General features: G+C 38.2%; 1 protein-coding gene across 1 annotated transcript in view; it reads right to left on the bottom strand.

Annotated features, from left to right (window-relative positions):
• Positions 1–12,742, bottom strand: part of ATKRS-1 (lysyl-tRNA synthetase 1) — a 161,052-nt gene that overhangs the window by 137,747 nt on the left and 10,563 nt on the right. Inside the window, exons 4-5 of the mRNA XM_089384261.1 lie at positions 9,850–10,015; positions 9,650–9,743 (exon numbers count right to left, since the gene is read on the bottom strand). Of these exons, the coding sequence (XP_089240387.1) occupies positions 9,650–9,743; positions 9,850–10,015 (260 nt within the window). The remainder of the gene's footprint in view (positions 1–9,649; positions 9,744–9,849; positions 10,016–12,742) is intronic.

The following is a 12,742-nucleotide window of genomic DNA, read 5'->3' as shown; positions in this document are numbered from 1 at the left end:
CTTTCCAGTTGCAGCATAGTTAGAGGCATCATCTGTGATCACTTGTACAACATTTTCAACACCTACTTCCATAACTATTTCATCCAAAAGACGAAATAGCAATTGAGCATCTTTCACCTAATCAGATGCATCAATAGATTTGAGAAACATAGTACCTTTTAGACAAGCAATTAAGAAATTTAATATGGTGCAAGATCTACCATCAGACATAATTGCGAATCATGTTTTGGTCCATGATTGCTTAAACTCTGCAGTTACTCTTGTATTTCTTTGGACCTCATTTTGTAAAAGTGGCCCCTAATATCTTGAAAGTTTGAGCCTTTGATGCCTACTCCACATGAAGTTATAGCATCAATCATGGGTTGATAATATACAAAATTAGTAACAATAAAAAGTAGGTTTGCATCATACCCCATACCACCATCTAGCAATGTATTCATATGCAACCTCCTTCTCTATCTTCTTCCATTGAGCATCAAGGGTTGGTTGAGAACCAGGGGTGGTGCGGGGTACAAAAAAATAGTTAATCCCTTTATGGGCTACTGTTCTCTTTGAGTTCAAATCACTTGAACTGAGATCAAAAGTCCCCTCTCCAACTCTAGCAGGGAATCATCAAAACTTGGCATATATTCTTCAAAATCAGGGTCACTAAGTGTAGCATCATCCTTTTGACTTTTGCCTATATCTTTTTTAATTCTCTTGTTTTTGCCATTTTCTTCATTGTAGGCTTCAATTAGACTTTGCATCTTTGTTTAAAATCATCATAAACATTTTCACATGGTTTTACTTTCCCTCTCCAATGTGTTAAAGGCTACTACAGAGCTGATTTGGGGGGGTTTTGGAGCTTATTTTCTTTAGAAAATTTAGTGGGAAAGTCAAGGTATTTTTTGCCATCTATTATTGTTCTATTTTTCTCAAGAAATATGTTCTTTTTTTCCCTAAAAATTTAAAAACCCTAGTGTCTTTATGCAGATTCGTAATTTTTATTTGCAAAAAAATTGTGGTCATTATTTTCTTCTATTTTTTCTCAACAATTGTTGAAATTTGCAGGATTATTTTGAGGGATTTTCTTGGCAAACTTGTGAGGGAGATTTTGCAGTTAATTGAAGAGTTTATTTTTTATTTGTGGGAGCTTCTCTTCTCAAAATTTACAGATCTTCTCAAGGTATTTCGTGGCTTTTATTCCTCTTTTATTTTTCTTAAAAAAAATTGCCATAGAATTCTAAAAAACATTAGGGTTTTCTATGCACATTTTCATTTCTTCTTGTAGAAGTTGTCATGGCCCCCAAAAACAAAGATGATCTAGCTTGAGTTCACTATCATTTAAATGACCAAGGGATAAAATTCTGCAACTATTGTGAGAATAAAGTTAAAGGTCGAGGGATCCATAAAATTAAAAAACACCTAGCATATTGGAAAGGGCAAGTAAAACCTTGTGAAAATGTTTCTGATGATCTTAAAGTATGGATGCAAAGTCTAATTGAAGTCTACAACAAAGAAAAAGGGAAAAACAAGAGAATTGAAAAAGATATAAGAAAAAGTCAAAAAATGATTATTAAAATTGGCAACTAGGGCCAAACTCCATGTGGGTTTTCTTGGATCCCTCTCATCGAAAGGTGTAGGATTGATCTAAAGATCATCCAATTCCGATATGTATTCGTGGAGTTATGAATTTATTTGTGTTATAAGACAATTCGTCAAGGTTGGCCAGCAACCAAATAAACCCCACATGTGCTCAACATTTTAGTATAAATAGAGGTGGCCTTCAAGTCATTTCAACACACTTTGGATCTCTTCCTCTCTCTACTTGTCTTTGGGTTTTAGTACGAAGAGAGATCCCAAGGAAAAACGTTGCCCTGATCCAGAGGGCAAAAAGCCAGAAAAGCCGGAAAACCCAGAACTGCCGAAACTGCCGGAAAAGCCGGAATTGCCGGAAAAACCAAAAAAGTTGGAACTGTCGGAAAAGCTAGAACTGCCGAAAAAGCCAGAAAAGCCGAAACTGTTGGAAAAGTCGGAACTACTGGAAAAGCCAGAATTGCCAGAAAAAGCCGAGATAATTAGTTCTCCTATGGGCCGGGATGATTAGTTCTCCCGTGGCAACTGTGGAACGGGATGATTAGTTCTCTTGTTGGCCAGGATGATTTGTTCTCCGTGGTGACTGTGGAACAGGATGATTAGTTCTCATGTGGGCCAGGATGATTAGTTCTACGTGGCATCCACTGACAGGATGATTCGTTCTCCTATGGACGGGATGATTAGTTCTCCTATCGAGGCATCCTACCCATGCAGTCTGGGACTCATGGGAAGTACCTCTCATCTGATCAATGAGCAAGGAAATGAGGATAGGAACCATAGTAGTACTATCAATGGATGCATCGCAATATCTACCGTACTCCCTATGCTAATATGACCTCCATTGATCTGGGATCAATGAAACTGATCTGGGATCAGTATGAGTGGTTTGAGACACTCTCTTGTGACATTGATCTGGGATCAGTATGAGTGGTTTGAGACACTCTCTTATGATATTGATCTAGGATCAATAAAATTGACTTCGGGTCAGTAAGAGTGATGTGACACACTCTCTTCAGATGAAACTGACTTCAAGTCAGTAGAAAATGGTATGAGACATTCTCGATCAATTCTTCTTCTTCGTGGTTCAGCAAATCAGAGCAATGCAGGGCATTGATGGCAGAGATAGTATAGTCGGACATATGGATCAATGGATGGAGTTCTCCCAAGTTGAGAGGGGCAACTAGGGCCAAACTCCATGTGGATCATCTTATTTATGGCAGCTGATATTTTTCTTAGATCCCTCTCATTGAGAGGTGTAGGATTGATCTAAAGATCATCTGATTCCGATAAGTATTCATGGAGTTATGAATTTATTTGTGTTATAAGACAAATCGTCAAGGTCGCCCATCAACCAAATAAACCCCACGTGTGCTCAACACGTTTTAGTATAAATAGAGGTGGCCTTCAAGTCATTTCAACACACTTCGAATCTCTTCCTCTCTCTACTTGTCTTTGGGTTTTAGTAGGAGGAGAGATCCTAAAGAATAATGTTGCCCAGATCCAGAGGGCAGAAAGCCGGAAAAGTCGAAACTGCTGGAAACGCCGAAACTGTCGGAAAAGCCGGAAAATCTAGAAAAGTCGGAATTGCCGAAAAAGCCAGAAAAGCCGAAACTGCTGGAAAAGCCGGAACTACTGGAAAATCTGGCACTGCCAGAAAAGCCGGAACTACCGGAAATGCTGGAAAAGCCAGAACTGCCGAAAAATCCAGAACTGTCGGAAATGCCGAAAAAGTCAAAAAAGTTGGAAAAGCTGGAAATGTCGGAAAAGTTGGAACTACCAGAAAAGCCAAAAAAGCCAAAAAAGCCGAAAATGTCGAAATTGTCGGAACCACCGGGAAAAGCCAGAATTGTCGGAACTGTCAGAACAACTGGAACTACCAGAACTGTCGGGAACAGCGGGAACTACCAAAACTGTCAAGAACTACCGAAACAGCCGGAGCATCTGTCTCCGAAGGAGAGCAGCATGCAAGGGACAGCGAACTAACATTGGGACAGTTGTATGGTACTTAGCAGCAAATACACCAAGCATGCAATGTTACAGCTAGCATGCAAGGGACAACTAGCATGCAACAAGCAGAATGCTAAGGACAACAAGCATGCTAGGGACAATAAGCAAGCAAGGGACAACAAGAAAGCAAGGTGCAGCCAACACATAGGTCAGGATGGCAACATGGTGCAGCAATGGCACATAATGCAATACAGTGATGGGTACAGTCATGATTAATGAAGCGTGATAAGATGCAGCATGGTACAGCACAGTGAGGTGCAGCATGATGATGAAATGCAGCACAACGATAAATGAAGGAGTCACCTTGGAGAATCAGTTGAAGCAACATGTCTTCAACTAATCTCATGTATCATCTTCTTAGAGATGATCTATGCTCTTATCTAGATAAGTCAAAGTGTTGACTTCTGTTGTAAACGTACTATCTCTCTCTCTCTACTGAACTATTGAAGAACATATAAGAAGAATTGATCAAGGGTTCCCCACATTGGGGTTTGTCCCTGGCTAGCGCCACATCTTGTGTCCTCTTGTCTTGGCTTGTCTTCTGCGATTTATGTTTATGTTCTATCTGTAGTTTACTTTAATGCTGATGTGATTGCTAATCTAGAAAAGATATGGAGCTAACTGTGAAAATTGAAATAAATTGCTCTAAGCATAGAACATACCTAAAATTAACAATGATGCTACACTTAGTGACCCTGATTTCGAAGAATATATGCCTAGTTTTGAAGATTGCTCTAGTTTCCCTGCTAGAGTTGGAGAGGGTACTTCTGGCCTTAGCTCACGTCCTTTGAACTTGAAGATGACAGCAACCCGTAAAGGGATTGACTCCTTCTTTGTACCCCGCACCACCCCTAGTTTTCAGCCCATCCTTGATGCTAAATGGAAAAAGATAGAGAGGGAGGTTGCATATGAATGCATTGCTAGATGGTGGTATGATGCAAACAAACCTTTTAATGCTACTAATTCTGCATATTATCTTGCCCATGATTGAAGTTATAACTTCATGTGGAGCAAGCTTCAAAGGCCCTAGCTTTCAATATATCAGGAGAGCACTTTTACAAAATGAGGTCCAAAAAATAAAAGAGTAACTTATAGAATTAAGCAATTATGGACCAAAACAGGATGCACAATTATGTCTAATGGATGGACTGTTGGTAAATCTCGCACCATATTAAATTTCTTAATTACTTGTCCAAAAGGTACTTTGTTTCTCGAATCTATTGATGTGTCTACTCAAGTGAAAGATGCACAATTGTTATTTCGTCTTTTGGATGAAGTAGTTATGGAAGTAGGGGTTGAAAATGTTGCACAAGTGATCACAAATAATGCCTCTAACTATGCCTCTTTAAAATATGAATTTTTATGTGTTTATGGTAAGCCAATTTTTCCCTGTTCTGACTGATTCCCGGTCCTCATGGTTTTTTGGTTCAATCACTGATTCGGTTCTAATAACATTGGTCAAAACGAATCAAGGAGAGATAAATAGTCAACATTGGTTCATAATCAAAGACTACAACAGATGGGTCTGAATTTCGTCCTCTTCATCAGTCATAGAACTTTATTTTACCACAGAGATAAAGAGTCACAGAGAAGCTTGCATACCACAAAGAATAGTGACACAAAGAAGCTCACATACCATAGAAAATAATGCCATAGAGAAGCTCGCGTGGATCACAAAAAGAGTGCCATAGAACTCGTATGAGATATGTCACAAAACTTGCATATTTGATGCCACAAAATTCGGATGTGTGATGTCACAGAACTCAAATGAGATATGTCACAGAACTTCGGATGTGATGCAACAGAACTTTGGATGTGATGCCACAAAACTCGCATAAGATATGTCACAAAACTTCAGATGTGATGCCACAGAACGTCAGATTTGTAATGCTACAAAACTCGCATGAGATATGTCACAGAACTTTGGATGTCGTGCCACAAAACTTTGGATGTGTGATGCCACAAAAATCAACCTAAGTCACAGAGATATGATGCCATAAGTCTGCACTATTCCACAAAATCATAGTGCCTCAAGTCCGCACATGCCATAAAAGATATAAACCACAAATCTGCAAGTCACAGAACTTTGGATGTCGTGCCACAAAGCTTTGGATCTATGATGCCACAAAATCAGCCTAAGTCACAGAGATATGATGCCACAAGTCTGCACTATTCCACAAAATCATAGTGCCTCAAGTCCGCACATGCCATATAAGATATAAACCACAAATCTGCAAGGTTCCTTAGAGGTCTTAGCCCACCAAAATAGAGATACATAAGATGATCTAAATCTGCCCTTGAAGGAGAGCAAATAGGCTCAACATATAGTTGTTCGTCCATGCAAATAGACGTGTCTCTTAGGCACGCTAACTTGATCTTAGAGGGGCCGACTTGGAAATTTGTTGGGGCATAAATTCAAATTTAATTTTTCTTTTCATTTTTTGATGAAAATACCGACCATGGCTACTAAATTCCAATAATGGCATGCACTTGGAACATTGTTATGATGTGAACTTTCCTTGATGCCTCCATTTGAAAACTAAATGTGTTGGAAATGGAAGCTAAATCCCTTCATCTTGGACGTCAACATAGTTGTTCAAGTTGTTTGTGGCTTACGTTTTACTTAAAAAGTCATCCCCTTGCTTCTTGGAGATCCTTAGACCAAAGGTATGGGCGTGGGCCCTCACTTGAAAAGTTATTGAAGGTATTAAATGTTTTAATATCTTTTATGGAATTGACTTCATAGAGGCCGAAAATTAATGTTTGGACGTCAATTTGCTAGCCAGGGATTTTAAAACCCATTTTGTGACTTAAAAAGTCACTTCCTCACGTCAAGGAGGTGTTTTGACCCAAGGTATTACCATCAAGACCCATTTGAAACGTGATGAAGATGTATTGGGACCATTTTTTCTATATTTTACAAAGTTGTTTGAAAAGTAATGTCCATTTAAAATTGAATCATAATTTAATAATGACATTGCACAAGGGGAATGTTGGACCTTATCTCATCATACAAGAAATATTCAAGCATTTCAAGAGACAATTAGAACTTTTGAAAGCAACTTTGACCTCTTCTAAAGACATCCTTGGCTCATTCCTCAAGGAAAACTACTTGTGGGCTTTTTCAGAGGGATGTGGGGGCATCATTCTCAAAGATTAAAATTTGTTGGAATTTTTCTTGTCTAGTTGGGAGAATTGAACCACCTTTTGTGGGGATTTATTCATTTCGCATTGCACATGTGGCATTGACCACCTTTATTTCAATCCTAGTATTTGCTTGCTAGATCTAAGGAAATTTGCAAATAATATTATTTTATTGCAAAGGAAATTCCTTACCTCCTCTATATAAAGGAAGGACTTCTTCATTTGTAATCATGGTTGGGTAGTAGGAGTATTCTTCTCCCTATGGTTTAATGAGAATATCTTTGGTGTATGTTGGCGTTTGGTGTCTATTATGTGACCTGTGTTTCAAAAAAGGCTAGTCCTTTCTTCATTCCATCTACAATATTTGTAAGAGTTTGATTTGTAAGTGATTAAGATCACCACAAGGCTTAGTGAGATCAATCCATTGAGGGGCAACATTGTCATGTGGATGGAGATGTCAAAGGCACTAGTCTTCATGCTCCCTTTGTTGGTGTGAAGTAAGTGTTGAGCCTCTTTGCTAGGCAAACCCTTGATGGGGTTCCCTTAGCTTGGTTTGTTTCATGCCATAGTCGATCCTTGGGCTGAGGACAATGAAACTAAGGAATCCTCCCTAGTGGGATTATCACTTTACAATGTGCCCTAGTTGGCCAAGAGATTACCCATCCTCTAGATGCTAGCCTCTCCCTTGCCCCATTATTCCAAGCAATTGACAAAAGGAGGGCTTTACTTCTTGATATCCTCTCATCACTAATCTTCTCTTCACTCCATAGCCCTTGGATATTACCACTAATCTTTACATCCCTCCATCACCAATCTTTTCTTCTCTCCTAAACCTAGCTCGATTGCTAAGGTTGCTTGTGATATCACCTTGTTTCTTATTCCTTAGCCCTAGTGATTCTATAGTGAAGCCCCCCTTGAGCCAGAGGAAAGTCTGCCTAAAGTGCAAAGGTAGGTCGTTGAGGTTACAGTGGGTGACATTTCGAGGTTCCACTTGGAATGTATGGTGTGGATTAGAGCTTTTACAACTCTGACCTACAATTTGAGCAGTAATAGTGCATATTTTTATTGGTACATCATCCCCTCATGAGAATTATCTTGTTCTTCACTAGTTTCATGGATGAGGGTGAGTTGTCTTAGAAAGGAGAGTGTCCAGATGTTGTGACATGGTCAACCATGGATTTAAGAGGAATCTAACTACATTATTATAATATTTGTTTGAGTTGTAATGGAGTTAGAAAATAATGATTTCTTATCATATGAGAGAAGAGACTCGCTCTATAAAGAGGAACTCTCTCTCAATTGCAATGGTTGTTGGGAATTTGGGGATTGAGGAGCTCTCCCCTTAGACTTCATTTGTACTTCACATGCTTGGAGACTAATGGAAGATTGGAGGTATATCATTTTTATGCAAGGCTTTCTTTTGTGTAATTTTGCTTTTCATGTTTTGATTTCTATTGCAGGAAAAACTTGTATTGTTTATGTAAAGGCCTTGTAATGAACCTTGATTCATTTCAATAACTATTTTAGGAAAACCTTGTATTGTTGATGTGAAAACCTTGTAATGAACCTTGATTCATTTGGATAATGTAAATGTGAGAATTTAACCCCTCTTGCATTATTGTTGTTGTAAATAGCTCACACCTAATAAACCAAATAGCTGTTAGCATGATCTAGCATCACCTCACACCAACATTTTGAATCGCACACCTAGCATTCCAAGGACAAATTTCTGTAATAGAAATCAGCAAGCTAAGGCTGATTTGTTGCATGCATAGAAGCTCCTATTGGCTTACATTTTCATGCACTTGCACTCTTTAATCTATACTCCCTTAACTGCATTTGGCCAAAGGTGTGATAACACTTGGTCCTGGTATCTGCAATAAAAATCGGCAAGCTTACTCTTCATTAAATAACTTTGTACCTCCACTCTGTAGCCTTAGCAATCCTACCATTTAGGGATGCCAATCAAAAGAGAAAGGAAGAGCTAATGTGGTGATAGTGGACAGCCTTCTTGAGTTGCACAACCTAGAGCCTTGCGCCTTGGAACTTTACATGATTGGGTGTGCTAGATTTTGTCATAACAGATTGTAATCTTACAGTTAGTGATAGGTGTGATGTGATATTTTAGGGTTTACCTTTACTTGGTATATCCAAATTTTCATGGTTTTTTAAGGTAGGATATGCTTTAGGCACTCCTCTCACTACTATTATTGTTGGTTGTAATTTCGAGTTCCATTGTATTATTTTGGCCATTCAAGGGTATTAACACAGCTTCTTTCTTCTTTCTCTCTTCCTCTAAGTATTAATTTATGTTTGCAATTATTAGAATTTATCAAATGAGCACAATTTCTCAACTTCTTTTAAAGAGATATAAATGTTTTCTAATCCAGACCAAAGAGGCCTCCAAGAGTCAGTGCTAAAGAGTGTAAGAAATCTCACTAACATGTACATCCTCGTATTCAATATTCTACTTAATATTTCAATCTATTTCTGATATGGGCATCTCACAAGCAAATATGTAATTATAACCAATCTCATACGACATACTTCAACTTATTTCAATCTCAATTTTAGTATCACAATCATTCCCTATTCTAGCAAGAGACTGCATGAACACATTCAATATCATATCTAATGTTCCAATACCAATCAATCATTGCAAATTTATAGTTTAATGCAATTAACTGTATCCTTACCACTGTATACTTCAATGTTTTACAATGTTAGTTACCAGATAAAAGGAGGGGAAAAATAAAAATTACAAAAAGCAATTTACACAAGGACAGTAACATTCAGCTTCATAATAAATTTTATAAGTGATTTCCTATGCAATGAAATTCAAGACATCAACAATATATTTGAATATAGATCTATTGTATATAGAGGGCAATATCGTGTGCTCACAACCATGGAAAAAAAATACCTTGCATCAGCCATGACCTGTACTTTTGCTCCATCGCTGTGTAAATCGTAGAAGTTCAGCTTTGCCCCTGAACTTCTCTTACTCATGATTCTCCCTACAAAATGTGGGATACTATTAACAATAATGGAAATATAACTGGTATTAGATACCTGCTATAACCAAACAAAAAATAAAAATGTGGGAATTATAAATTTGCTTACCAGCTAGAGAAACTTCCACATCTTTAAGGTGCTCCCCACTGTTTAAATTTGCATACTTATTTATGAACTCGGGGAGAGATGAAGAGACGTGAAACTTGTGGGGATACGGATTTACCCCAGAGCTCTTCAATGTAGCCAAAACTTTCAACCTGTTTTCAAAGTATTGCTGCATACAAGCACATTTGAATCAGCTTAACATGTGAACATAGGGACCTCAGCCCTTAGTACTTACCAATATGACTGCCCCTAAAAGAATGCAACATACTGAAAAAACAATGACTGCAAAACCTATTAAATTCTGTATCTATGGTCAAAGTCTTCATAATTAATGTTTTAGCCTTTCTCAAATAAATGTAATGATAAATTCAAGACATGTTCTTCATGTCGGCTTCAAAAAGAGGGAAATTTGAATTTTCAAATTATGAATTTTTGCCTCCAAAATGTAAGGTCGGCTCCAAGTCAGCCCAGCCCTAGAGACGTGTCTATTTTGGTTTCCTTGATCTCTATATAAAGGCCATTACACCTCCTCCATTGAGATATGTTGAGATTTTCTGTGTAATTGCTTTACAATAAATGTGATTACAAGAAAGATTAATGTAAGAAATCACAAGTAATTATCAGATTAAAAGGTCACGAAAAATCAACATGGTATCAAAGCTTGGCTGAAAGAGCAGGCTTGCCAAGTCTTGAAGAAATCCGAGATCCTTAAGAAGAATCCACAGTCAATTGCTTTCTGTGTTAAGAAAAGAAGTTTTCCCTAGAAGTTATGTTGCACGAGTTTCCGGTACATTGGTACTTCGGGTATGGGAGATCAGGTATCCGGCACAGCTAGAAGCTTTGCCCAAATTTACAGGAAACATCAAGCTGGGAGTGGCAATAATATAATATATTAAAATTTTATATATATTAAAAAAAATTATTTCCATCCAAAATTTGCCAATCAAATTCCATCTTGCAAAGAAATATGTAAAAGATTGAACTTTAAAACACTGCCAAAAAAATCAAAATATTAATCAAGCAACGATTTGCCAATCAAATTCCTTCCCAGCAAAGAAACATGTGGAACTCCCAAACCGGAAAAAACGTTGATATTACTCGATTATTATGTGATTTCATGCAATGCTATTTTACATTCAAGTTTGGAAATTTATAGAATGAAATTAACACACACACTACTCTTTCTCTTTCTGACCATCACTATAATTCGTTGAATCTTATCATTAAAGCTTCAAGATAGGCTTCAAGATAGTAGACTTATTTGCAATTGTTGAAATTCAAGATTTGCAACAGACGCTGCCAAGGAATGACTAGCAATTGTCTATATTTTGTTGAAACTTTCGTTACATCTCCACGTCTTTGTCGCTTTACAGAGTTCATGCAGTCCAGCCCCCTGACCTGGCATGTATCACTTAGAAAATAAACAAATGGTACCTTCCCTGCTCAAAATAGGTACCCGAAACATCAAAATCTGGTCAAAATAAGTACCCAAAACATCAAAATCTGTTGCAGTGAAGCTCCCGAAAAGCTCCAAAGTACCCATTGAAGCTCCCGGTGATTTTGGAGCATTTCCTACCAGCTCCCAAGCTCCCAGGAGCAGGGGAGCATGGCATATGTGCTCTCCAATGCCTGGGAGCGGTATCCGTGTAACTATGCCTAGAAGTAAACCAAGCTACCTGTCTGCTGGAAATCCAAGTTGCTATTGTTCTTTGAAGAAGGGCCACAATTATCTGAGGCTAGACCCAGTCCGAGCCACAGAGGGCCGAAAGGCATCAGTCCGTGCCTCAGGAGGTCCAAAAGGCCTCAGTATGACATCCACACAGACCAAGAAACCTCAATGCAGATTGCAGAAGATCAAAAGGCCTCAGGGCTGGTTGCAGGAAGCCGAGAAGCCTCAGGGCTAGTTGCAGGGAACCGAGAGGCTCAGGGTTGACCTCAGGGTGATGGAACTAGGCTGAATGAACACCTACTAAACTGATAAGACATGCTGGTGATAGAATGCAGGCTCATAATTTGAATTTGAAAGCAAGAAATTTCATGCTTTCATATTTATCACAGTGCTATGCTCATCATGCACAGGGACAGAGTTCATTCCTGTTGGCAGGGCATTCATAAGGTTACAACAAGGCAGAAGCTGAATTCCTCATCAAGATTCTCTTGTGAAGAGCGAGTCATTTGCAGACCTGGAGTTGTCCTTGTAAAGGACAAATTATTGCTATTCCTACAATATTTTTTTAAGAAGGTTGAGCTACTTGGTTTGGAAAGGCATACATAGATAGTGCAGTACTATGCTTGCAAGAATTTCATAATTCATTGTTGGTACTGCTGATATAAGAAGCAGCAACCAAGTCTGCTGAGGGTCTGCCATACTGATAAAGGCATCTTACTTTTATAAAGCAGTCTATATTGATCACGAGGGCATTCTAGAGAAACCTTGAAGATTTGCAAATATGTTTTGACCTACAGTGCTAAACGCAGAATACAAGCCTCGTAAAGGCCATCACTAATCCAAATATACTTGCGTCAACTGATATTGGTCATTGTTTGACTAATAAGTTGACATGGCATGTCATGGTTGATAAGTTAGAAGTGTATTAAGTTTGGTTGTTTAACTCGATTGATGGAACAAGTTCTCTTCAAAGACTTCTATGGAAGACATTGAAACATGAAGCATTCAATGTCTTGTTGACATAATGATAATACTAATCAACAAAGAGGCAGATGGAGCAGTCCTTTGAACCAATAACATCACTGTCTTCTCCTCTTATGGTTTCGATGAATTGTCCCATCTGTATTGACTTCAGCAAGAAATGTTGCACATGACAGATATAAAAGTCTTATTTGTCCGAGGATGAAGACCTTAAAGTTTTAAATTTGACATATGATTCAAAAGTTT

This window comes from Pinus tabuliformis, chromosome Q (assembly GCF_031772625.1).
Source record: "Pinus tabuliformis cultivar Carrire ecotype Pingquan chromosome Q, CPIR1, whole genome shotgun sequence".
NCBI classification, from domain to species: Eukaryota; Viridiplantae; Streptophyta; class Pinopsida; order Pinales; family Pinaceae; genus Pinus; species Pinus tabuliformis.
This window is presented reverse-complemented; position numbering and strand designations above follow the sequence as displayed.